A 26,114-nucleotide genomic window follows, 5' to 3' on the forward strand; every position below is an offset into this window, starting at 1 on the left:
ACACATTGGTGATTCACTTATTTCAGCATCTTCTCTGCCCTAGCGGATTCACCCTAAGCTCTGCTGCTGCAGAAAAACCTTATGATCATCTTGCAGATGGAGAACAAGAAGAGGCATTAAGAAATAAATGGCATCCTGGCGGTCCGTGACAACACCACATCGCCTTGGGGCAGCCCAGTGCCTTCACAGCGTGACCATTCCTCAGAGGGCTCACAAGGTCACGCAGGTTTAAACTTTAATTATTTTTAGGTATCTGGAGCCGTATTGCACAGAGGTAGTTTTGAAGTATAAAAACTCATTTCCACCCGAATTAAACCGCTGGATAACTGCTGCTTTCTCCCTGTTTCCCTGGAGCCAGGGGCTTTAGCATGTTCTCCACCGGTTTCCCTTGGGCACGGCTGGAAAGGTGCAACCTGAAGGGAAGCTACCCCGAGACACGCACCCCTCTGACAGAGATTTTGGGAATAAAGACAGGGAAAGGAAGTAAAAACCCTTTATTATTTTTACAACGGCGCAGAGCCCCGAAGGTTATGAGGCAGCAGAGGCACCCTGAGAGCAGCTGGGCGCCAAGAGGGGGGACTCCGGCAGCCACCGACATCGCCCCGGGCCGAGATCCCCCCTCAGGGCTCCTCCGCCCCCTCAGGGTCCCCTCAGGAGCGCGGCGCCCCCTCAGCTTCCCGCCCAGCCGCCCCCAGCCCCGCGCGCGCGCAGTCGCAGCCCCTCAGCGCCCCCTTACCTCGGCCCCGCCCCCTCCCCGCTCCAAGCCCCGCCCCCGCAGCGCTCCCATTGGCCGCCAGCCCCCCTCGCGCTCCTGTTGACAGCGCCGCGGCTCGCGATTGGCCGGCGCAGCCGTCGCTCAGCGAGGGAAAAGGGGCGGGGCGCTGCGGGCGGCCTGGCGGCGCGGGGGGCTGTGGCCCCGCCGGGTGTCCCCCCCCGGGGCTGGGCCCGGACCTTACCCGCATGGCCGGCGGCGGCCTGCATCGGCGGCCGTTAAGGGAGAGCCAGGCTTGGCCCCGCCCCCTCGCCGCCGATTGGCGGCCGCTGTTGGAACGCGGGAGGGGCGGAGGGAGCGCCCGCCGGGGTTCCGCTCGCTGATTGGCTAGCTTGGCCGGCCGCCAGGCCGCGCCTCCCCCCGCGATTGGTTCGGCGGGGAAGGACGCGCGTCGCTGCGAGGGGATTGGGCAGCGCGGCTACGCGCCGGATGGCTTCCCTCAATCCGATTGGTGAAGGGCAGAGGGGAGGGCGTGCGCGAGGCGCGATTGGCTCTCAGTGGATGCCAATCAGCCTGGAGGTCGCTCCGCCTGCAGGGGCTGCGCGTGCGCAGAGGCGAGCGGGTGCGTGAGGGGACGCGCACGCATGCGCGGTGCAGCTGGGGGGCGGCGGCCAACGCGGGGCGCTGAGGTGAGGGCGGCGGGGCCGGGACGGGACCGGAGGGGCCGGGCGGGGCCGGGCCCTGAGGCGCCCTGAGGCTGAGGGGGGGCCGGGAGCGGGGACCGCGGGGCCCTACAGCCGTGAAGCCGCGGTGCGGAGCCTCCTCAGGGGTCCTGCCGCCGCTGGCGCCGTTGCTCCGGGCCCACAGCGCCCCCGGTAACCGGGCTGCTGGGCAGGGGCTCTGCGAAGTTTGTCTGCGGGGTTTTTTTGCGGATAAAATAATAAAAGTTGCCTTCTAGTGCCGCCAAGCGGAGGTGTTTAATTGCAAATAAAAGCTTTTTACGTTGGCCTCATCGGTGATGTGTAACTTGTGTGGGTATCGGTAGCTCGGTGCTGCTGCTTCGTGTGCTGAAGTATTTTCCGCTGAAGCAAATTTAAATATTTAAAGCATGAAATCATTTACTAATTGCTTACCTAACGCCTTGTTGAAAAACATTTGACAGCAGTAGAACCTGGCGTTCCTCATTGTCCATAAGGAGCTGAAGTGTAGTGCCAGCTCCTGTGGCTGTGTTAACAGCCTGACCAGGAGGACATCACTGGGTGAAGCAGTGTGTGAAAACCCGGTGGTCTCCTTACCCTTTGGTTCTCTCTCCTCCCTCGAAGCACTCTGATGGGCTGCATGGGAAGTCACGAGAGCAGAAAGTGAAGCTTGTTAACAGGATCAACACAGGATAATGCTTCTGATTTGAAATTTAGCTCACCACTTCAGACCACTCACCAAGTTCTATGTACGCTCTATAGCCTGACCACAACGCTTAGAAAACAGCACCTTAACGGGGCAAGTTCGAAAGACAAGTCCAGACTACCTAATCCATTTAGGTAGGGATTACTCCATATCCTGTACTAACCTAGCATAAAATAAAATCTCAGAATTCAAAGTCATAGATTAATCTAGAACTGCAAATGTACATCTCTAAGTTCTGCCCTGTACCACCAGGCAGTTGTCTTGACTGACCAGTCGTGCGTCATTCCGACAGGCAAAAATCCCCTTTCCCGTTCTAACTTTAACTTCTCAAGCTGTGTTCTCCCAAATCTTTACAGCCCATAAATTTGCCGCTTTTTCCAGCAGGTTTCTTTCAGTAATTTTGAGTGCTGGTTAAGGCAACAGAGGATTCCTGCACCCGCAGCAGTCCCCAGCAGGTTGAGCACGTTTTGACAGGTGGATTGCAGGTACTGTTGACAGCAGGACAGAACCAGGATGCACAAGGAGTGTCAGCAAAGGCTTTCCTGTCAGGCTGCAATACAAATTTGTTATTCTCCAAGTGGGGTAGGAATACTGATTTAATTTATTTACTGTTTTCCAGATCCATTTCAGCAACGCAAAAATAATCTCGACTATTTTAGGAAACCTAATTGCAATCAGAACTGAAATCCCATGTGGCATGGTAAATGTTTTGAGGCAAATAGCTATGAAATCAGTTCAAAAGGCCTTGAAAATAAATCTATAAGTAAATAAAAACATCACACAGGATGTGTAGCTAAACTAGAACATCTTAAAATAATGATTCTGATCGTAAACCCTATTCCCTACATCTGTTTCAGGTTTCTTTCCAGAGAAACTGTGTCTTCATTTCTGTATGAATGTCCCAAGTTTATTGCATTTTACATTCTTACTGAGAGAAGCACGTACAGCATCTTGGAGGCCATGGATTTTGAGGAAGCAGCAACTTTCCCTGCTCAGAACGCCCTTGTTTCAGGCAGCAGGAAAGAAGAACTCTCTCAATCTCCTTGGACTAACTGAGGCAGAATTAGAAGAACAGTTTGTAAGAGGTGATGGCCCGGGAGGTCAAGCCACTAACAAGACAAGCAATTGTGTTGTCTTGAAGCATGTCCCATCTGGGATTGTAGTGAAGGTAATGACATTTTAATTCGTTTAGTCCCAAGTTGCAGCATGTCCTCCAAGTCTCCTTTTATAGCGAGCATAATCACAGCACAAGTGTCACAGAGGAAAAGTTTATTTAGACGTATTGTAAAGAACCTCAGCACAAAGCAGTTTTGGTTAATGGTAGCTAAATAAATGTGGGGTCACAGCCCATCTTCCTAGCTTGGGCACGCAGTGCTATTTCGTAGTTTCAATAAATTGCATCTCCTTACCCTGCCAGTGACAGCCTTTGAGTTCCTGTCTCCTGCATAAATGTACTCATTAACTCATCCTAATCTGCAAATTCTTTTTAAGCATTACTCTTAGGTACCTATTGTGGGTTAATACTTTTCAATTAATCTTCACTTCCTTATCATAACAAGGGGGAGACACAGTTCAGTTAAACTCAGAAGCAGGCTTCCGAGGTAATGCGGAAGCGATCTTGTTTGCCAGCAGAATTACAGATTAATGCAAAGGCTGGTCTGACAAGTTCCAGTAGCAAGTAACTATGAGGCAGCCTCACCAAAATACATCATCTGGATACAAAAGTTCTAGCAGGAAAACAAAATAAACAGGTCAAAGTTGCAATAGAAGTGTTGTACTGTGTTTCCTCAGTGTCATCAAACAAGATCAGTGGAGCAGAACCGAAAGATAGCCAGAAAAATCCTCCAGGAAAAAGTTGACCTCTTCTACAAAGGCGAAGATAGCGATGTTTTTAAAGAGAAGAAAGCAGCAGAGAAGAAGAAGCAAGAGAAAAAAAGAAGAGCAAAGGAAAACCTAGAGAGGAAAAAGCAGTTTAAAGAGATGCTACAATTGGATAGCAAATAAACATGAAGAACCGACTGGCTCTGGTAGGGTAAGGGAGAAGTTTGTCATACCTAAGCACAATTTTCCTACTAACTATAATGTAGGGTTTCATAAGCACAGCTAAAATATTGAGTAGTGACCTGCTAATACAGTAAGACTGGAGTGTTAAAAGCAGGATGTGTTCTTACATCTGTCTGCCATCATCTCATTGCTCATATTTAATAATCTGTTCTTCTGCCAAGTTCAAAAGATGATAAAGCAAGCAGATCCTTCTGCCTGATATGATAACTTAGGCTGTTTCATAGGAGTTCCAGTAAATAAGGAGAACAGACCTTAAAGGTCTTTCCATCCTTACTCAGACAATGCCTCCACTGATAGAAATCCTTCAGAAACAGTGGCCAGGTTTAGATGAGAAATGAAAAGTTGCTTTGTGCTATTGGTCCTGATGATGGAAACAGATGCACTGATACAAGGAGCCACCAGTCACGGGCTGTCTCCTTTAGATCTGTTAGCTTAACTGCCTGCACAGATGCTCCATCCCTCTCAATTCTGAAAGAATTCTAAACATTACCTTTATGCTTACCTAGAGTGGTGGTGAGCATTGCTGGGGAGCCGGGGAAGGTGCTCCTGCAAGTGAGGGCTCGTCAGACATTTTCTTCCGCTTCAGAGGCAGAATTAGGTCATTAGAAGTAAAGAACAACGTGCATTGGAAGCTGCCTGCCAAGGCAACAGAGTCCAGTTCATCCAAGCTGTGAAGCAATTAACTTTCCTTCTTCATACTATATTCTCTTCAGGGATTTGTAGCTCTATATGTATTAGATATCCCAGATATCCTGTCTTCCTTAGGATTTAGATTTGGTTGTACTGTAGTGAACTACAGTTCTGTTTATGCTATGCTGCAGTTAAGCTTGGGTATTTCTGTAACTTCACTCATTTTGATAGTTACCCATTTTATGCAGCTGCTTTTCCTTTGTTACTGTTAATTTGGAGCCCCCAGTGAAGTATGCTTTCCTATTTTAATACCGTTAAAATGCTAATTGCTTAACTAGAGCTTCTCTTTAATTTTCGGACAGAACTCTCACAGACTGCCACTGCGTTCTGACTTTCAACAATGAAGGGAGAGAGCTTCAAGAACCGAAGCTGTTATACGTATTTTGAAGGCAAGGTACCCTACTAGCAGCTGTACCACCTGCTTAGAGAGATCGACCGCATCAAGGGAAACTCCCCAGCAATCCGCAGGCCCGTTCCCTTGTCCTGAATTTGAGCCTCCTGCATGAAGGTTAAGCCTTTGCTTCTCGTACGTAGAGTATGGATCTGATTAAAGTGACTGTAGATACTTTTAATACAAATTGTTAATGAAAATAAGCTTTATTACATCAAGTAATAAATACATACAAAGATGCAAATAACAGTTTTAGTAATTTATCCAGAATTTTCTTTTTTTTTTTTGTCAAACAAACTGAAATCTCCAGCCTTAATGTAGAAATTAGCTTTTCAGGACGTTGTTATTATTTAATAGGTTTCCCTATTTTCCATATAACTCATGCACTTTAAATGGACTTCAAAGCACTAACAGTCATGCAAATGTTTATGCAAAACGAACAAAAAAGGAAAAGTAAGAGGAGGGGAAGGTTATTTCTAAGCAGGGTCTATGCTGTATGACAAATTGTGACATAGCAGACTACTAGGTACAGCATGCTATTCTGCATTTATTAAAAAAATCCTTAGAGCTTATGTCAAACTTTGAAAGATTGACCATTTGGGGTTAAGTGAATATAGTGAAAATTAAAATAAACAGAATGGGACCGTGACTGGATAAAAAGAGAACTGAAATATAGCCTGGGAGAGAGAGCATTCCTCTGCATGCAGTTCAGTTTTCATGTTTTAGAAACATTTTAGGGAGTTTTAATGTCTTTACAAAATGCAAACCCTCAGTAAGTCGAAAAATCCTTGTTTTATCATTCTTAACTATACATTTTTGTAAGGGCAAAAAAAGAAAGATAAAACATTCAAAATAAAGGAATTTGTCTGAACGTTTCAAGAGTCAAAAGGAATAGGTATTACTTTTTCTTCATTAAGAGATGGAAAATCTTGCAACTGCATTGGTGGGCTAGGATCTTGCATTTCGCTCAGTCTCAGCCAAGCATTCCCGAACTAATCCTCTAGCATGAATAATGCCTGCAAAAGAATTGGACATATTTTAAATGATCTCATTAAGGTGACATTTGCAATGACAGTCCACAGAAAGGTTTATGTATTTCTGTCCTGAGTTGCTAAGGCTACCACAGCTTGCCAGAGAAAAGGGAGAGATCCTTCACTTACCTAACATCAGCCACTGCTAAAGAAGTTTGCTTTCCCAAACTGGCATTATAAATTGAAAATAGCCCAAACCAGCCATCAGAGCATTATGAGCTCTGCAGGTCTGCAGTGAGAGGTACAGCTTAACATGCAGTGCAGGTCTATTTACAATCAGGGACTTAATTAGAAAAAAATAAATCTTACCAACCTGTCAATTATTTTGCTACAATGGGGTGAAAGAAATCCAAAGTTATTTTAGCAAGGTCTAAAAGTCTTAATTAATACCTTGGAATAATTTTCCAAGTGGATGCATTAGAATCCAAGCCTTCAAAAAGTTGCCTAAACACAAGTTGCATCTCTTGTAAATATAGGAGGATATTTTTTATGCTGTGTGCAGAAAGTCACCTCCTAACACTGACTCAGCTCCCAGTGTAAATCATCGCTGCTTTACATGCTGCCATATCTACTCTAATCTGGTAGACATAATGTGGAATTTTCCACTAAGAGTCCTGTTGCCTTGAGTTCCAGCAATCTGGACCTTGAGTCTTAATCCTGGATCTGAATCTAGGTTCATGTTCACAGAGCTGCCCAAAGAGTAGAGCTCGAGTTAGATTTTATAATAGGAGACAGACAGATTTCTCTCCAACAAGGTTATGTTTTAATGTCAGGAAAAGACGGGTGATTTCTCTGCTCATTCGTGCTCCTTAACAAGGGTGGACAAATGACAATAAGGCAATAGATGAAGTTTCATCTGTATTTAGAGGTAATAGATTCTGTCTCTAGAAGGCTGCTAGCCCAGAGCAGCCTCTACATCCAAGGAGCAGTGATTTGGGACTTGATGTGTGCCAGGCTTTGCAGAGGGTTAAATCGACACAGACAAGTAAAGCTGCATCCCGCAGCTGTGGGAGGCAGAAATGCACACTCAAACCAGTATACTGGGCCTGGATCGGGTGGCAGGACGCCCAGTTTATGCAGCAGAACTACCCTGAATTATGTAGAACACTGGGAATTTGGCCAATTTTAGAGGTCAGCAGCCTTTGTGCTTAGAAGCAGGTGGAGCTGGGGACAGGGACTTTATTCAGCAATAACCTCCACATGGCCATGGAGGCTGCAGTCACATGGTTACTCTCAATCATTTCTACTCTCACACTTGCCCATGCTCCTTCAGCCATATGGCTCCCAAAATGCAAAGAGAGGTACGTCTGTGACCAAAAGATGGCAGCAGAAAGTACTTATTTTGGATTTTCTGCAACATTTGCAAGTCAGTCACAGTGGCAGCACTGAATCTTAAACCTACATTAGCTAAGTAAAGACTCGCTGCAGGAAGGAGCAAAACAGCTTTGTCTCAACTAACTGAACTGTTCTGTTCAAAGAACGTCTGCGTCTCTCCCGGTCCCTCTCAGGTTGTCCCTGTTAGCCTATTGCCATTCATGATCTATTAATACTGACTCAGGCGATGCAATAAAGAGAGACTCCAGCAACATTGATTTTAGCTGGGCCAGATTCCACTTACCACTCATCAGCAGACTTTATTGCATCCTTTCCCAGAACAGCTACTAGTCATTTTATTGCATGTCACGGCAGATATATTACTCTCCCGTAATGGTTGAGCCTTAAATAAAGCTTTGTAGTCTTGAGTGAAGGTAAGGGGGATTTGCGAGGTGGTGAAGTTAGTCTGTTACAATAACATTCCCATTCAGGTTCGAATGAATGAGCCAAACTCAGCACAAGGACCAAGGAAAGGGAGGAAAAGGTAACTCCGTATACTGGCAAAGGACAGAGCTGCCAGCGCAACCATTGTCGGTGGCATTCAGGGTCACTCCAGGAGCTGGAGCAGCGGAATGTCCCACTGCTCCTTCAGAAATATCCCTTGCACGTCCCCTGCAGGGGACAATGTCAAGCTGATGTCAGCAGTGGGGAATGTGGGGGTTTCTTTTACACTGCGAGGAAAGGGCATTTCTCTGACCCCTTTTAGCTGACTAAGCAAAGCTAAAGAGACCTCATCAGCCAGGCCTAAAAGCTTCTGCGTCCCTTCCGAGCGGACTCCTAATGACATCCACTTGAAGCAGGTAATGGAGCCTAAGCAGCCCGACGCTCCACAGAGAGCAGGATCACGTATGTTTGACATCTCGGTCTGAACAGCTTTCGCTGATAAAACCACCTTGTTTTGCCTGTCTCTCTCTCCAGCAGCCTTAGTGATTTACCACCGTGTAATTCACTGCGTATTTCTCTAATCAAAATGCACTTCAGTAAAGGGTCTTGGGTCAAGTAGGTGGGTGATGTTTATGAGAGGAGTGAACTTGGCTGCATATTTCTGAGGATAGGGAGGAAAGGCAGTTGAAGGGGCAAGCAAGTGACTAGGAACCTGGCAGAACACCTCCAACTGACAACATTAGGGTTCTAAACTAACTTAAAACTACTAACTGAAAATCCCCTTGTGCCCATGAAACACATTTGGCCACTAGTTTATCTATCAAATCCAGCAAGAATAGAGTATACCAAAGTTTCAGTTACTGGTTAATACACCTCGTTTACTAACAAGCCCCAGACAGATGTCTGCTTTCAAGGGGAAGCACTGTTACAAAGCTGTATAGAAGCAGTCAGCACACAAAGAGTATGGGACATTTGAAAAAAAATCAAACCTTACCTCGTTTTAGCCTCTCCATCGCGCTTTTACTCCCAGCGTACGTGGGTCTGATCTCTTTTCCTAACTCTTCTATGATAGCTAGAAGTTCTGCGTATTTGCTTTGCGGTACTTGACTGCTGCTGGTACCCTGTAGTTGAAAGTAGATTGATCTCAATTAAATGCTGCTAAAAACAAAACAATAAGAACAGACAGCAACTGGAAATTCACAGAGGACCAGAAATAGCCCTGGAAGCCACTTTTTTTTTTTTTTTTTTTTTAATAAAATTTCCTATTTGTTACATAAACATTATTTTCTTTTTGCCCTTCCTGCTACAGTTGGACAAAATGCTACGTGCCCTTCCAAAATCAGGGTTAACTGGGAGGATGCAACTACAAGATTGGAACCTTACGTGAAACAGAAGTTAAATCAGTTCTACAAAAACAGCAAACAGAACTACTTATTTAACCCCCTCTCTGCTTTTATCAATGTTCAGATGTATGTTCTGTGGAGGAGTTAGCTAGGTAGGGAGAGTGAGGTGTAGATAAAACAAAACTGCCCATATGATAAGGGGAATCCTGCAAAGTGGTTAACAAATTTCACAGAAAAAACAGCTGGATTCCTGAAGCTGCCCATAGGAATGTCTGTAACACGCACTTCATGAGACTGTAAATCTTATGTTATCAGTTTGCCCAAGGAAAACAGTTAAAGGTGTAGGAATATCACTTTTTGAACAAATAATTTTTAAAAATGTCACAGCCCTTCCTAGCAGAACATAACTCAAGACACGGTTCACTGTGACTCAGAAGGGACTAACAGTTAATTAGTAACTAATCTCACTCAGCACTCTGCTTAGTCTAATTTGATCCCAAGACATGTGTGATGAATCAGTCTGCCATTTGGGTTTGATTTCAAACCTTGGTGGGAGGGAGGAACACCTCAGATTACAGGCCACAAGCCACGCAAACCATGCAGGCGTAGGGTCGGTGACCTGGTTAAAGCAAAACAAGCAGAGCTGTACCTGCATCCCTTGCGTATACCCTAGGGACGGGGGTCCGTAGTCGTTTATAAGCTGTCTGTATTGCGCAGACGTTGCCATACTTGTGGAGGGAGAGTGAACGCTCCCAGCTGTAGAGAAAAAGAGAAAAAAATCTATTATTATCTAACGATGGATTAAACGGTTACATCGGGACACGCTTGAGGTAGCTTTTCTCTTTTCTAAAGCTGTAACCTCTCACCTTTGTCTAAGCCGACTAACGCCATGCCAGAGCCACACTATTCCCTAGGAAAAGAACAGTTAAATGAACGCTTCCCCAATGTTTGCTGTACATTTGAAAATAGCACAGCCTGCAACATTATCAGCCCAAATTGTTTGCCTAAGAGTGAAACGGTGTAACATGACAGGTTGTTCTGCCGCGACAAACCAAATATTAAGGAGCCCTATTTTTGCATATATACATTCCACAGAGATGAGTCTAACATACTGGGCTATTTTTACTTTTTCGGTGCAAGTTATCTGAAAGCAATTTTGCAACTCAAAGTGTCATCACATGGTCAACGCAAGTTACCCTCGGCACTATTTTCAGCTGATGCCAAAACTATTCATAGAGAACAGTCGGTTGAGGTACATGGGATCTGCTGCTCATTTAGTGACATCGGAGGTGAAGAGCGCTAGCGTTATTCCTCTTTGTGTGATATCAAACATTTTTAGCAAGTCAAACAGGGCGGCGTAAGTAAACCTAAGGAAAAATAACATCTCTTTGGGTTATGGTTACTTTTTCTAGTGTTATAAAAAAATATGTATACGCATACAGGATTGTGACTCAGCTAAGAGTTAAAGAAGCAGACTCAGATGTGATCATTGGCGAGCTGCTCCAGAAATGAGGAATCAAAACACCTCTCCACCCCGCAACAGGAAGAATTTGGGGCTGAGAAGCAACCTTTTGAGTTTTCTTGAAGGCCTTAATTATGCTGCCCCTTTTACAGCTGCTTTAGGGGACCTGCTGGTTATGGACTGCGCACTCAGGATGAAGGCGATGTTCGACCTAGCTGCTGCTCTTTTTCACTCTTGCAGCTAAGCGCCCCTGCATCCGCTGATGCTGCTGTCTTCGCCTGCAGGCACAGACACAGCCTGCCTGCTGTCGGAAAAAATCTCCCCTCTTACAAACTTCCTTGCTGCAAATTCCCTACTGCCTTCCCCAGGAGGAACAGATCTTATTCACCAGCCTTCATTTGAATCTAAATTAAACTGATGCCAAAAGTCACTGGGGCTCAGAACTATGTAAATCACTAGCTTTGTTTAAAAGTTGCAAGCGATTTCATTCCCTGTTTCCCCTCACTACAAAAAGAAACAGAAAGCCAGTAGTTTGTGAAAAGCACTGCTGAACAGACTCTCCTCAGTTGGGAAGTCTCTTTCCACTTCAGAATTAATCACAGGATATCACTGTGGTGGCGTCTTTGTTAGGAGAAGAGAGCGCGTTCTTAATTTCAACTAGACGTGAAATCCTAACGAAGGTAAACTGGGCTGGTCACTAGGTCAACTTAAAAAAAAGGAAGGTTTCTCTGTCTTTAACTAAGCTAAATTTTCTGGCTTTCCAGTGTGCGTTTCTGTTACTACAGTCTCACGTGGAGCTAATTGTCACATTTTGCTGAAGCATGGTAAAAAAAACTAAACACACCCATGGAGTACGGCTCCTGCACTGTGAAGAAACAGCACGGATGCCAGCTCTGCTCTCAATCAGTTCTTCACATTATCAGCTCGAAATGCATGCACAATTGCAAGATTTCTGTACTTACAACTCAGCCAGTATTTCACGTCCAGATGACTGAATTTCAACACTTATCAAACACAGCACAACAGCAAACCGCATCTTTCCTCCAAAGATTTCAAAATGCTCCAAAAACCTTAACAAACCCTTTGTGCTATATGGTAGGAAGGTTTAATTACCTCGATTAAGTAAAGAAAGACTTAAGCGATTTTTCCTCACGTACAATAAAACAAAAGACCCATCCTGTAAGGACTTGTTCCTAAGCTGTTCCTGCAGGCAGTCACCCATCATGCACACAAGCCCTGGGAGCTCAAACTGGTTCTGAACCAAGGCAAGGACTTGGTTTTTGTTCTGCTGAGTGGGTAAATCGGGATGCCCGAGCCTGGTCATCCAAGACCATTTTCCACCACCCTACCAGTTAATGCCAGTATCGATGGTAATTGTTTCAGGTCACGCTGATTGAAACAACTACACGTGCTTCGTCTGTATGAAATAACACCGCAGGGCACGTCGAGGTAAGAGAGAAAGCCCTACAAGAAACACAACATGGCAAAACAAAGCAGTGAATCCGGGGCCAACCCAAGCTTGGCGGACGCAAGGCGCTGCAGTGGACAGGAGCCGGCCTCGGCACGGGAGCACGAAGCCAGGAATGACTCAATCAGCACTCAACTACGAAAAGAAATGAGGAGAACTTTGACCAGGCAGCGATGAGTAAGGACCTGCCGCTGGAGTCTGAGCATCACCGCCGACGGGAATCAGCAGTCAGCTCGGTGGCGGGTGCCGCTTCGCAGCCAGGGGTGCTGTATTGTCTCCCGTACCCAGGCGTATGCAGAGCTGTGCTGCAGACACTAGAGGCCATCGCTGAGTACGGCGTGCCCTGCCAAATGACAGATCGTGGTAACCATGGTGAGTTTACCCGTTTCTTTGCAGTCTGCATCAAAAATGTAATAAGACATAATGCCATGCGCCGACCACTTTATCAGCAGCAGCAGGCCCGGAGAACAAAGAAAAGGATTCGACTTGGCCGTGGCACCGGGCTCCGCACACCCGTGCCAGAAGTTGCGCCACTCAAACTCTGCTGGAGGGAAAGGAAAATGAAAAATCCCCGATTTTACCCCAATTCAGGATGATGCAATCGTGAACCTGAAATTAATTGTGGGGGTATTATTATCTCACAGGGTAATGGACCTTAGGCTTTTTGACCTATCACTCCGTATGTTAATCTCAAGGAGAAGCCGTGGGTCTTAGATGCCTATTAGTCAATTAACCCAAAATACATCTGCCATCTGCATGTCTGAACATCCTGTACGTCTCAGATTTTAAAAAAATAAATATATCGCCAGCTACTGCTATTACTGTTAGGAAGCAAAATTAGGCCAGCGAGTCTCGCAGTCAAGACCCAGTCAAAAATCAGTTTGATGATTAGGTATTCACTAGAGAGGAAAAAAGGAGGGGGGATCTAAACAGGCTTGCTCTCTCATGTTAAAATAACAATGGAGACAAGACAGTTACGAATTGACAGGATCGAAAAGGGAGTGTGCTTGGCACTGAATTCGAGTGACACCGTGTATCACCTCCCAAATTGTCTCAGCGCTTGCTGCTGTTTAAAACCTAAATTAATGTACACACTTTCCTCCCTCCACTTTCCTAATTAAATGTATACAAAACCTTTTATATACCCATTTATTCTTGTGCCAACAATGTCTTTTATTTCTGTATTCACACAGAAGACTGACAGAAGCGGTTTTTTCCCCACAAAAATACGGTGATTTTCTTGTTAATCAATATTACCCTTTACCAATGGGTGGGTAGGGAGAGGTCTACAATACAGCAAAAAGAAATGAGATTTTTTTGCCAAGATCTCTTCCTTCCAGTGGTCTCTCAGAGCCCCACTGAACACCCTGGAAGACAAAGGACCAAGAACCAACCTTTGTTAGCCGGAACTCCCACTGACCAGGAATCTCCCCATTAATTTCCAATAGGTTTGTAGGGATCCATTCGGTTCCTCCGCTACTGCTTCCGAGCCAATTTGCCAGTCTTGAGTTTTAATTCTTAATTGCTGTTGCTCGCTGGAGAATTAACTGGAAAGGCAGCTTACTGTGCACCCCGCAAGGAAACGGTGGGAGCAGGAACGCTGGGGGTACTCTTACCTGATCTGCTCCCAGCAGATGCCATGGCATCCACGCAGCTCCTACAGCACCCAGTTTAACTTGCACAAACAGCAAGGAAAAATCAGGAATAGCTCCTCAACTCAACAAGTTACTCCCATAAAACTGACTTAGGCAAGTAGAGCCAACCCCACTGGATATGTGTTTCTCTACCACCTGCACTTTGTAAGGTCCTAAAAAGCTCCATGTGTAAGCTCCTGCCATTTTACTGACTCTGTATTCAGGAACACGATGGTATCTAAGAAGAGATCCCTGCAGGTATGCAGGATGAGACAGCCAGGAGTTTCCCTGCGAGGATGTAACTTCTGCCCTAAAATGGCCAAGTTTGCAGCAGAGCACATGAGGAGCGTTCACGTGAGCTGCTCCCAACGTACACCACAGGGCAAGTACCTTCCAGCCTGGGGAGAGACAAAACCCATCGCAGAGCAGCTGCTTCTGCAGCGGGTGTTTGCACACAGCCTGAAACACGGCTGTAGTGTTCTGCCTGGCTACGAGAACATTTGACTCCCTAGCCCTCCACACACTTTGGCTGAAGCTCAGCGAGAGCTGAACTTCATCCATCCGTGGGCCACCACATGCGTGTCTGCACAAGCAGATCTACGGCACAGCCAAGCAACACACCGAGCTGTGCAGGAGCTGCCAACCCAGAGCAAAAAATGCTGACAACCCCTATTTCCCCCAGCCCTCCAATAAAGTTTTTTTTAATTTAAAATAATGGACCCCGTTCTCATTCGCACAAAACGTTCCTTATAGGACTGGCTGTGAAAGTTAGATTTTCACCCACTATTTCCCCCCTCAAACAGCCCGTGTGGTAGAAACAGACCTTTCTTTGAATAAAAGTATTTCATTAAAAAAAAAAAATCCAGCACACACATATAAATATGTTCTCAAGAACTAGGACATTCTTTACCGTAACAGCCAGAGGCCTTGCTCTTTTGATCTGTCACACTCTGGGCCTTTCCTCTGGTACTCTCGTTCCATTTAATCTTTCCATGTGGATAATGGCCATGTTTTATGTCTGCTCTTTCTTCCTCCTCCCTCGCTTTTTTTTTTTTTAATCAGAAAAACAAAAGACAGTCCCTCAGACTCCCCACCATTCTTCTTTTCTAGCTTAAGATGGGCAATTTCTACATTACTGAGGGGGAATCACAATGGGAATGGTTCAAACGATCTAAGCATTTAAGACGTGTATATCACATGTAGCTGGAGTGAGGGGGTAGGATTTAGGACTAGATTTTAGTCTGGTCCCCCAGACCAGTGTTTGCACCACGGATATGGCTCGAAGTTGTCTTTGGTTTGGGCCTTATGTTCCCATTAAAGGATGCAGTGCCAGTGTTGCACAACTGGAGCGCAGCTTCTGGTTTACTTTTATGCAAAAGGAATGAAGTTTGCATGAACCAAAACCACCCTGTAACTCAACCAACAAGTGGTGGGTGGGGACGATGAGGAGATTTGCTGGTTGTGAAAACCATACCGTTCATTGCTTTGAACCTAAGCGCTCTGGTAGACAAAGCCAAAAGTGCCAGCTTTCTAAATGTCCCAACAAGTCCACTCAAAAATTGCTAATTCTGAAACATGCTTACTGTGTTTCTTTTCAGCCTGCTCTTTACCTCATGTGGATTTCAAGTAAACAGGGAACCAGCAAATTTCAGATTGAATCTTGAGGGTTTGAGGATGGAATATCAGCTACGTATCCTAAAAACTATCCCCTCTGCTAAGACGTGAACACTTTGCTCCCTGTATTGCTTATGACAGCATTCCTTCCAGCACTCCCACTCTAAAAACCAGCTTCTCAATCTGGACAATATGAAACCTAAGCTGTCTGCAAAGGGCGACAAGCAAGGCATTTGCTCATGCAAGTGTGCACTGCAGTCTTAATAAGGAATGACCCAGTAGTGTGCTCAGTTTCACCTTGCAGGACTGGATGAAATTGGTCTCTCCAGTTGCAAGAAACAGCCCCGGTTCGGGAAGTTCTTTCTGGTTCACCTCTCAGCGAGAATTTGTGCTGAGAATTTGTGCTCACCACAAGGCTCCTGCTCGCTGTGGGGTGCAGCAGGTGCTCTGTCAGCCCCGTTGGTCCTCAGCTGAGGCAGTGCCTGCTGCACAGGGCACAGCTCCTTCCTTCCCTTGTCGCAGTCTGATGGAATTTGTTTCCTCAGATCCTACACACACAGGTTTTTAAGCTTTATTACAGGAGTAGGGGTTTGTCTCCATGCCTGCCATTTTTGCAAGAATTGGGATAAAACCAAGGGAATACCCCAAGCTCTTTCTGCTGGCTTCTGGATCTTAAAACTACTGTTCTCAAACCTGTGCATACTCTGAACAAAATGCTGGTTAATATCTCCGACAGAGCCAGAAAATGCCTAGAAACAGGGAAAATAATAGAACTATGGAATCACAGAATGGTCTGGGCTGCCCCTGGCCCCATTCAGCCTGGCCTTGAGCACCCCCAGGGATGAGGCACCCATAGCTCCTCTGCCTCGCCACCCTCTGAGTGAAAATTCCTCCTCAACACTTCACCTGAACCTGCCCTGTTTGGTTTAAAATCGTTTCCCCGGCCACACGCCCCCAGCTCCCGGCTGGCCCCACAGCGGAGCCGCCCCGGCCTCCCAGCACCCCGCGGCCTCCTCTGGCCCCGCTCCAGCAGCTCCGCGTCCTTCTGGCGCTGGGGCCCCTCCAGGTGGGGCCTCACGGGGGCGAGCAGAAGGGGACGATCCCCTCCCTCGCCACACTACTTCCAATGAGGCCCAGGGGACTGTTGGGTGCTGGGCTGCCAGTGCACGGTGCCGGCTCTTGTCCTCTCGAGCCTGGGCAGTCCCTCTGGGTGGCAGCTCTCCCCTCTGAGGTACTGATGGCACCACAGAGCCTGGGGTCACCCGCAGACTTGCTGAGGGTGCCCACAATGCTGCACGTCACCGACAAAGACATTAAACAGCTCCGGTCCCAACACCGCCCTGTGAGGGACGCCACCCGTCACCGGTCTCCACCTGGACATGGAGCCGCTGACCACAGCTCTCTGAGAGCGGCCATCTGGGCAGTGACTGCGACCACCCAGCCCAAATATAAACTAAAAACCAGCAGTCTACAAACTGCACGGCTGCTGTAAAGCTCTCTGCTCCCACCGAAGTCGATGGAGAAGCCCCTCTTTACCTCAGCGCAGTGGCCGGCCCTCTCGCAGAGGAGCTGAGCTGAACAATATAAAGCACAAGGCGAGGAGGAAGCTGTGCCTTGCCGGGCTCAGTACCATAAGCAAGAGAATAAAAACAAAACGCTGCTGTTAGAAAGGGTAACAGAGGCTCCCCTGGGACACGGCAGGGCCAGGTGAGGCTGGAAGGAAAAGCCGCAGCAGCACAGGTCCTGCTTACCTGCCGTGCAGGGAAGGTGCTTGAGAGGGAGGTTAAATGGGGCTCCCCGAGCACAGGCAGTTTGGAAGCGACAGCACTAAAAGCAGAGGGCAGATTCCCAGAGCACAGGCACCCCAGGAGGGAGATGGATAATTTGGCCAAAACACTACAAGCCTGGCTGCAGGCACCCCTTGAAGGGTGTCACCAGTGACCCGGGCAAGGCGAGGAGGAACAGGCACCGAATCCTGCTGCGCCACCACGACCTCCTTCCCACAGCCTGGTGTGAGGCAGAGCAGTCGGCACCCGGATGCCTCCAGCATCCTGACTCACTTGCGGAGCAGCTGCGTCTTCCTCACCCGCAGCCATCCCCGACCTGCCCACGGAGCCTTCCTCCCAAACTGCCCCCGTCCCGAGGCAGCCCCTCTCCCCCAGGACTCCAGCCCAGGTTTCCCAGTCCCCAGCACGCTCCCGTGCCAGGACGGAGCACAGTCACCCACCGAGCACGACTGCTTCACCTCACCGGGCCACTCACTGAGCGCAGTTTAAGCACGATTTCGCAGGGCAGCCGCTCTCGGGCTAAACTTGAAAGGAGTTAGCTCTGCAGCGAGGACGCGGCTCCAGGAGCTGAGCCTGCCCAAGCACTCCTGCACCAGAAGCCCTGCACTGCAGGGAAGCGGCGTTACCTCCCAGAGGAAAATCCCTGCGAGATCCACAGCTGGCCAGAGCCCTCCGTCGGCTGAGACCAAAATACTCAGCATGCACACGGAGAGGCTTCTGCAGGGCTGGTTTCAGGCCAAAAGGGACAGATTTCCTGTTTTCCTCTCCTCTGCAGGACGGGGGAGGGGGGTTCCTTCACCCCAGGTTTAGAAGCGACCCTGGGATTTCTGCTCCTGGCTGGGGGGGCATTCAGTGCAAGCACAATAGCGAAGCAATCTCCTGCAACTCAGAATCAAGCTCCAGAAAGGAGGGGGCCATCTGCAGTCATATCACTCCGAACGCGATATGTGCAACTGCAAGGACTGCTTTGTCTAACTCCCTTGGCCTTAGGCCACGGTGCTGGCAATACCACTAGCTAGAGGAAGAGCTGGTGCGTGAGGATAATGGCAGAAGACAGGGAGGGAAGAGAGAGCCCATTTTGGATTCCGAGGAGGACGTTCTTTCATTGAAAAGATTCTGGGGGTGTTGAGGATGATCCGAACTGAGGAGAGAGGACAACTTAGACAAGAATAGTTCTAACATGACAGTGAACTGCCACTAACTTGCCATTACGGGAGGGGGATAAAAAAAAAAAAAAAGGAAGCGGGGGTAGGAAAGATAAAACTGCCTGAAAGAATCTAAAACCCCGATCGCAGCAGGAGCGTTAGAAAGCACACGGGCACGGCAGCAGGAGGACCGGAGGCAGAAACTTCACCGCTCAGCTCGTGCCGTGAGCGGCAAGCTCGCAGCCCTCACCAGCAGAGCAGCCAGCCCCGGGTCCCCCCGCGGCACAACCTAACCCGCACCCCTCACCCACCACCGCAAAATACCACCTTTGTTCCCCCTGCAATTTTACGGCTGTTCCGGAGCGCCAGGCACAGGTTCTCGTGGGAGCCGGCAGGAGAACGGTTTCCCTTGCTGGGCTTTGTTTTGTTTCTTTCTTTTTTTTTTTCGCCCTCCAGTGACACTTCTGCTTTTTGTCAAAAATCCTCAGCACATCCCCTGCTTCCTGACCCCCTTGGCGGGGCGGCGCGCGGCCCCACGGCAATCCCCACGCTGCCGCCCGGCTCGCCGAGCCCTCCGGCGCTCGCAGCCCCACCGAGCTCAGCTCCAAGCAGGATCGGAGCACGCAGGATCAGATCCCGCACGCAGGCAGCTGAGGCACGGGGACCTCGGCTCCTGCACCAGCCGGTGACAATTCCTCACCGTAAAATAAGCTCGCCGCTCTCCCAATAGCTAGGGCAGAGGTGCACCTCGCTAATCCCTTTCGTTCACCCACATCCCAGGATTACGACCACGCACCGGGGCAAGATCTCCCTCCCTCCTACACCGAGCAGCCAAACTTTCCCCTTCTCAAAAATCAACGAAATTACAAAAAAAAAAAAAAAAAACAGCCTTTCTGCCTGCGGACAGTCTGGTGGCATCCCCACCGGCTGGCGCAGCAGGGGAAGGGAGACGGGAATATTAATTTTAAGTCGGCACTTAAACTTCTCCATTTTGGTTCGGTTTAATACGAGCGAGATCCCCTCCAAATTATCCCAGAGCCGAGCGATCGCTGCTGCGGCTTTGTTCGGGCTGCAGCGGGGCGGCCGCGCACCCTGAGGCGCAGACCCCAGCACGCACCCGCCCTCACCTCTGGAAGGCAAGGGGAGGGGGGAAAAAAAATAAATAAAAGGAAAAAAAGTTAATCCCATCAAGGAAACTTTTCAGAGAGGAAACTTGGAAAGGCTCCCGTATGGATCCAAGGAGGTGTGTGGGGGGGATAAGGAGTGGTTTTGGGGGAAATAAAGAGGAATTCCCGTGCACCCCCATACACACACACACACACACTTCCAAAAATATTTGGGGGTGAGCGGGGAGGGCTCGCCCGCCTGGGGCCACCCCGCCGAGCTTCGGCCGCTGAGGGGCAGCGGGGAACCGAACCGAGACCCCCCCTCGACCCCCCTCAGCGGCGGCGGAGGGAGCGGGGCCGGGGTCCCGGGCGGCCCCTCAGCCCCTGAGGAGCGTGAGGCGAGGCGAGGCGCGGGGCGAGCGGCACTTGCGGCGTCCCGCCAGCAGCGGTCCTCGCTGAGGCGCCGCCGGAATATTCCTGATCCAGATCAATCAGCCGCCCCGGGGAGCCGGGCATGGAGGAAAAAGCCGGCGGCCGGAGGAGAGCCCCCCCCGCTCCCTCCCTCCTTCCCTCATCTCCTCCCCTTCCCCGGCGGCGGCTGAGGCGGCGGAGGCGGCTCGGGGGGCGGCTCGCGGCGCCCCCGCGGAGGGGCGGCGCGGGGCGGGCGAGCGCCCGGTAATGGCGGCGCGGAGCCGGGCGCGGGGAGCTGGCTGCCCCGCCATCGCGGGACCGGGCACCGCAACTCGAAGCCGGGGCTGGCCGCGGGGCTGCCGGGGGTTGGGGTGGGGGGGGGCCGGCACGGCGGAGCCCCCCGCCGCACGCCTCCCAAAAACTTGGCACCCAGTTGACTTACCCGGGGTGAGGGGAGTCCCGGGGATGTGGGCGTTCAAGTTGGGCTTGTAGGACATTCCCAGAGACATGGCCAGCGGGGGCGAGGAGGAGGAGGAGGAGGAGGAAGGAGGAGAAGAGGCGTCCCGAAATTCCCCGAAGCGTCTCCGCGTCTCTCCCAGACACTTTGGGTTGTTTACAGCGGTAGCAGGCACCGGCAAATATGGCCGTCAGTTATATTGACACCCACAATGCAATATATCATCCATACATCATGAGGAGACGCCGATCCCAAAACTTTAGGGGAGACGAGGCAGCCGCCCGCCGCCCGCCGCCGCCGCCCCGCGCACCGAGGCGCGGCGGGGGCGCGGAGGGGGCGCGGCGGCGGGGGGGTGCCGCCGCCATCCCCTCCCAGACAATGGAGCTCCCCTCAGGGACGCCGCCGCCGGAGGAGCCGGGGCGGGGAGGGAGAGAAGGAGGGGAGAGGAGGGGAGAGGAGGCGGTAGAGGAGAGAAGGGGGGGAGAGAGAAGCCGGGAGGGGGGGGGGGGGGGCGTTTTAATCAACTTCGCAAAGTTTGGCCGCAAACTTCGCCTCCGCCGCGGCCCTGCCCGCGCCGTGAGGGGAAGGGCTGCAGCCCCCCGCCCGCACTCACCGGGCCCAGCGCTGCCCCCCCACACACACCGATTTCTGTAGAAAATACCTGTTGATAATTTTAGAATATCGTGGGTTTTTTCTCCCCTCGGATGCCGCCAAGGAAAAATCCGCCTTTATTTTATTTTATTTTTTGCTTTCTTTCAGACCGCTTATTATCTACCCGCCTGAAGGTTGAAGGTCGACGGTAGATTGCGGCTTCTGAGGGATTAAAAAATAAATATTTTTGTTCGTAATGGACTCGATTTCTGCTTGTGAGCAGCTGTAAGCTTGCCCACCAAATATATATATTTACTTTTCTAAATTTGCGGGATAAATTATGAAGCTTTTTAGCCTGCGTCTGCCACTCCACAACTCATCTTCCATCCTCTATCATCATTACATTGCTGGGGTTTTATTAATATACAACCACTCAGGAGGTGGATAACCCCTCCGAGGGTACACTGCCCGACCTGAGACCCCCAAGGTGAGACCCCCAAGGTGAGACCCCCATCTCTTACCAGAAGCCACTCCAGGAGCAGTGAGGGTGCCTGCAGTTTTATTGCCCAGGCTAACGTCTGCCCAGTGCTATCTGCTGCTTTCAGTGCCAGAGATGGCAAAGGCAGGGAGCCCAGTCCCACTCCTTGGAAGTCAGGGGCAAATTCCTTTGAAGTGACGCTGGTTCAGGCCTGTAGCATCTCTGGTCGAGGGCTGCTCTGCCAAGGGAGGCAGAGAGCATCTCCCTCACACAGACACAGAAAAAAATCGTGGGGCAGCTGGGTGATTTCCTCAGCAGGGAGAAGAATTGAGCGAGCCAGATATTGAGCTCCCCAGCTCATGCCCTAACAACTGCACGCTGCGTGAAAGAAGCACCTGAAAATTAGGACATACATAAATTTATTACAGTTTTGTATTTTACCTCACGTCCAAGTGCACGACTGCAGCTATTGTGGTGAAGCCCAGAGTAGCACAGATTACTCTTACAAGTGATCTGTGCTCTCACCTCTCAGAGAGGAGACCTGAGAGCCCCAAGCACAGAATTATATGCTAGTGACAGTATTTTGACAGCGGTGCACAGGGCTTCAAGAGTGTAATTCTCATGAGTCCTGAAAGATTTTGCAGGTAAACCCTCACACCCTGCACTGTGTCATTTAGAAGTCTGCATCCCCAAAACTTCGCATTCAGCTTTGTAAATCGCTGCCTGCCTGCTGGTTCCTGGACGGGCAGCGAAGTCCTGCAGGCGAGGGGCACGCCACACTGGGATTTTCCATTGCTGCGTGGTTGTTTACAGCCACACCAAGTGAGTGCGAAATGGGAGTGTTCAGAGCCTGCCGTGTTTTTCACGGCTTTGCACCAACTCTAAAAAACTGCACTCAGGGCAATGCTGTGAAGAACAAGATCTCCTGTGTTTTGCCTGGTTTTATAATGATGGCTTAAAAATATACGATATTCCGGGACATGGGTGGGGTGGCATAAGGAGATGATTTGGTAAAGATTAACCTTTTTTCAGCCCAAGATATTACTAGCTTTGGAGGAAACTGATTTAGCGTGAGATGCTCAGGCTTGTAGGGCCAGAGTACTTGCCCTGTAAGTGGGAACCCAGTAATACCACAGCATCACTCAGTCTCAGTATTTTATGTCTGCTCTTCTGTTCTCCTGGTGAACGATCTCCTGGTCTTACTGCTTGGCCTCTGAAGTTATGCAAGCTCCAACTGCCTTTGCTGGCTGCCTGTTGATTTTTGCAGATACCGCGGACGTTGGCTTGGATAGGAAGTACCTACAAGTTCTTCCTATCTGCCATGTGCTCTGTGGAGTTTTACTGAAGTTATTTTGAGCCAGGTGTGGCCACAATAAAACCACCACCATGCCTGGGCCCCAGGATGACAGTTTAGCTGGGTGACCACAGACTCGAGCTCCCTCGGAGGGGCTGCCTGCAGTTTCAACTTCTTTTGCATCACGGCATGGCTTGCACTGCTGAGGATTTTGTTCTGCCCCTGCATTGAGGGTAGCAGCTACAGTTCCAGCAGCCTTTGTGCTCCAGGCTGCTGACAGCAAGCTGCAGGTCTCTGCTCTGCAAACTGATGGCACAGCCTTGTTTACTGACAGCAAAAGCAGCTCTTAATCACCAAGTGGCCAAGTCATAGTGCAGGAAATACAGCAGAGCAATTTTCTCTCACACGTGACATGTTTCAAGCCTTCTCCACACTAAGAAGTAACTTAAAAATAAATGTTCCTATGTTTTTCAGCAAGGGAAAATGGACAGTAAGAGGTGCCTGTCTCTGCAGTCATCTGCAATTCCACTCACAAGCTGCCACAACATCTCCCGTATTTTCCAGGTACACCAACCTCTTTCTCAGTGGTGTTAAGATCTGCAGCTTTCGCCCTGTTCCCCCCCCCTTTTTTTTTTTTTCCTTTGTGTCATCTCAGTTTCCTCTCCTGGTTTGACTTTCTCACCTCTGCTCCTCCCAAACCACTGGGAATACTCAACAGCCAGGGTTTCCACAGAGTGAGCCTTCCAGCCCCTGCTCAGCCAAGCTCTGACTGACATCGAGGAGGTTTTCCCTTCGCAAAGCTCTGCGAGGTTGGATGCCGAACCCCTCTGGCAAGGGTGTAGGGAGCACAAATGCAAAGTGTGATGTTGGAAGGCGCAGGCAGCTGGCTGTCAGGACGGCTCTCCAAGGCAGAGAGGGGCCTTGGCCCATGCTTCAAGACAAACTCATTTGTCCCCTTGCATCTGGAAATCAAACTAATAACCATCAGTGCCTGCAGAGCTATGCTGCAGCACACTCCGAGACGAGACCTGTGAATAGAGTGTAAACGAGTCTTGTTTCTTATCTTCTTGGGTGAAATGAACAATGAGAAGAATGAAAGATGGCACAGCAAGCCCCTGTTTTTTTGCTGGTATGTCTTTGACATGTAAAACATTACATGCGTGCATTAATTTCAATGTAATTAATTGTTGTCAAGTTTAATGAATTGAGTGACTTGGGGATTTTCTGACACTCACCACAGAGATCCATGCAGCAGTGAGAGGAAAGATATGGGAAGTTTGTTCCTTTTTCTGCGGGGAGTTCATATTTAAATATTTATCCCCACATTTCCAGGGAGGCAGCATCATAAATAGAATAAACATAAAGGTACCCACAAGTTTCTGAGCACTAATTTCATCTGCAAGTCTCCAAACTGTTCTTTGGTACTAAAACTAAGACGAATGTCTAAAACAAAGTGAAAAGTCCCTGCTTGGCCCAGGCTGAAAATGAAGCCTTTGAATTCCTGAGTGTGGGTGGGTTTAACCCCTTTGAAGAGCACAAGTGGTCGATGCATACCCCGAGGCTGCTCCCTCCAAATCGGCGAGGCTGCAGGCTGGGAATATGCAGTGACTGCAGCAGGATTTACCCAGTCTTGGGGCAAAGACATGCAAAGCAGCTTCCTGCAGCGCTGCTTATTTTGCCTGATACATACCAGCAGCTCTGGGGGCTCAGCACCACGGGTAACCTGGGGAAGCCCAGGCCTGTGCCATGCTGCACTGTGCTGCACGTACGGCTTGGGCTTTGGGCTCGCGCTGTGCTGCACAGCTCCGTGGCTGCAGGCTGACCTTGGCCAGCTCACAACAAAGGAACCTGCAGGCGAGTCCCACTTCATACCAGCGATTACACCACCTGCGTGGCCTTGCCTTTATCTAGAAGTGCGGAAAGTTCTTGTGTGAACATCCTTTCTGTTTGACAGAAAGGACAAGCAGAATTGTTTTCTTTCCAGAAAAGCCTGTAGCAGCTTGAATGACCGAAAATGGGCTAACTCTTTCCACAGACCCGGGCATGCTGCACGCCTTTCAATACTGAACGACTTCACATTCCTGCATCTGAAGGGACACAAGTTTATCTATGCTATTTTCTCTTTCTTTTTAGCGTTAGCGCTAGCAAATAACATTTTAGAAGACACTTTCCAGAGCCAAACACCTTCCTCACTGATCGTAATGAACCAGCACTTCCTGGTGCAGAACACCTCCTGCCCCAGGCCCTGCTCCAGGGATGCTCCCAGGGTCGTCTGGGACGCTGACAATGAGGGCAAATTGTGCATTTTATCCTTTTGGGCTCCATTGTTGCTCCCTTATCAGCTTGCTACAGCTCCTCACACTGCTGTCTCTGTTCCCTGCAACTGCATCCTCCAGGTTTCCGTCCTGCTCATTTTGTTTCCAAGAGAAAGCTGACAGCCCTTGGTATCCCTCCACTATAATCTGCTTTCTGGCTGATGTTGGCTGCTTACTGCCCCGTCCTCATCAAAATGCACAAGGAACACTCGATCCTGGATAGAAATACAGATTCCCTAGTTCTACTCTGATACCTTTTCTCCCTGAAATACCCCTGAAAGGACTGGATTGCTCCCCCCAGCGGGAAGCAGCCCTCGGAGACCCTCTGCGAGGAGGGCTGCGATGCAGCGTGACGAATCCAAGAACTCTGCCGCAGCAGCAGCGAGCCAGGCCCCAGGAAATCCTCTTCCAGCGCCTGGCCCGCATCAGCAGACAGGCTCGCTGTGATTTTGGATATAAGTTTGGACGCCTATTCCGGACAGACTCCCCCATAAATTCTGCCAGATAAACTTTTTCCCAGCCGAGCCCTGCTCCCCACTTTCAGATGGTTCCTCCCAGGCCAGATGCCATATTATCTGGAGCGACTTTTCCCTCCCAGCCTTGTTTTCCTCCTACTCCTGAGCCCTTTGTCTGTCTGCCAAGTGGAACAGCCCTGCCAGGCAGACAGCTGCTCGGCATCGCTGCGCGGGTGCTGCCCTATGGGCCGAGGAGCTGCTTCCAGGCTCGTTCCATCTTTGAGGGGGATGCTGTGCCTGAGAAATGGCGTGTGCAGGAAGGAGGGAAAAACGAGCACCTGTGAAGGTGTCAGAGGGGACTGGAAATGCTTAAGATAAAGAGGCCTTAATGCTGCTTGGGTTTGCCTTAGAGACAGCGTGAGGAACGAGGCTGCTCCCTCCTGCTCTGGCTGGAGGTCTCCCTGGAGGACCGCAGCCCGGCACTGAGAAGTTTCCAAGCCCTCA

General features: G+C 49.5%; 2 protein-coding genes across 9 annotated transcripts; one reads left to right on the top strand and one right to left on the bottom strand.

Annotated features, from left to right (window-relative positions):
* The first annotated feature begins 1,340 nt into the window (after positions 1-1,340).
* Positions 1,341-5,402, top strand: C17H12orf65 (chromosome 17 C12orf65 homolog). 4 transcript variants are annotated; one of them, XM_032198971.1, is made up of 4 exons: positions 1,341-1,401; positions 2,974-3,284; positions 3,908-4,148; positions 5,173-5,402. In XM_032198971.1, exons 2-3 carry the CDS (start codon positions 3,009-3,011, stop codon positions 4,118-4,120), a joined length of 489 nt encoding a protein of 162 aa, XP_032054862.1. In that variant the 5' UTR covers positions 1,341-1,401; positions 2,974-3,008; the 3' UTR covers positions 4,121-4,148; positions 5,173-5,402. The 4 variants fall into 4 exon arrangements, with proteins under 4 accessions (XP_032054862.1, XP_032054865.1, XP_032054864.1 ...); XM_032198974.1 differs by having other exon boundaries at positions 3,908-4,143; XM_032198973.1 differs by lacking the exon at positions 1,341-1,401 and adding an exon at positions 2,501-2,601.
* Positions 5,403-5,448: 46 nt separating this feature from the next.
* CDK2AP1 (cyclin dependent kinase 2 associated protein 1) lies at positions 5,449-20,766 on the bottom strand. 5 transcript variants are annotated; one of them, XM_032198975.1, is made up of 4 exons: positions 20,463-20,766; positions 10,043-10,149; positions 9,045-9,171; positions 5,449-6,277 (listed from the first exon to the last, which is right to left on the bottom strand). In XM_032198975.1, exons 1-4 carry the CDS (start codon positions 20,527-20,529, stop codon positions 6,210-6,212), a joined length of 369 nt encoding a protein of 122 aa, XP_032054866.1. In that variant the 5' UTR covers positions 20,530-20,766; the 3' UTR covers positions 5,449-6,209. The 5 variants fall into 5 exon arrangements, with proteins under 5 accessions (XP_032054866.1, XP_032054869.1, XP_032054868.1 ...); XM_032198978.1 differs by lacking the exon at positions 20,463-20,766 and adding an exon at positions 18,831-19,033; XM_032198977.1 differs by lacking the exon at positions 20,463-20,766 and adding an exon at positions 17,985-18,295.
* Positions 20,767-26,114: the final 5,348 nt, after the last annotated feature.

Source organism: Aythya fuligula, chromosome 17 (assembly GCF_009819795.1).
Source record: "Aythya fuligula isolate bAytFul2 chromosome 17, bAytFul2.pri, whole genome shotgun sequence".
NCBI lineage: Eukaryota > Metazoa > Chordata > Aves > Anseriformes > Anatidae > Aythya > Aythya fuligula.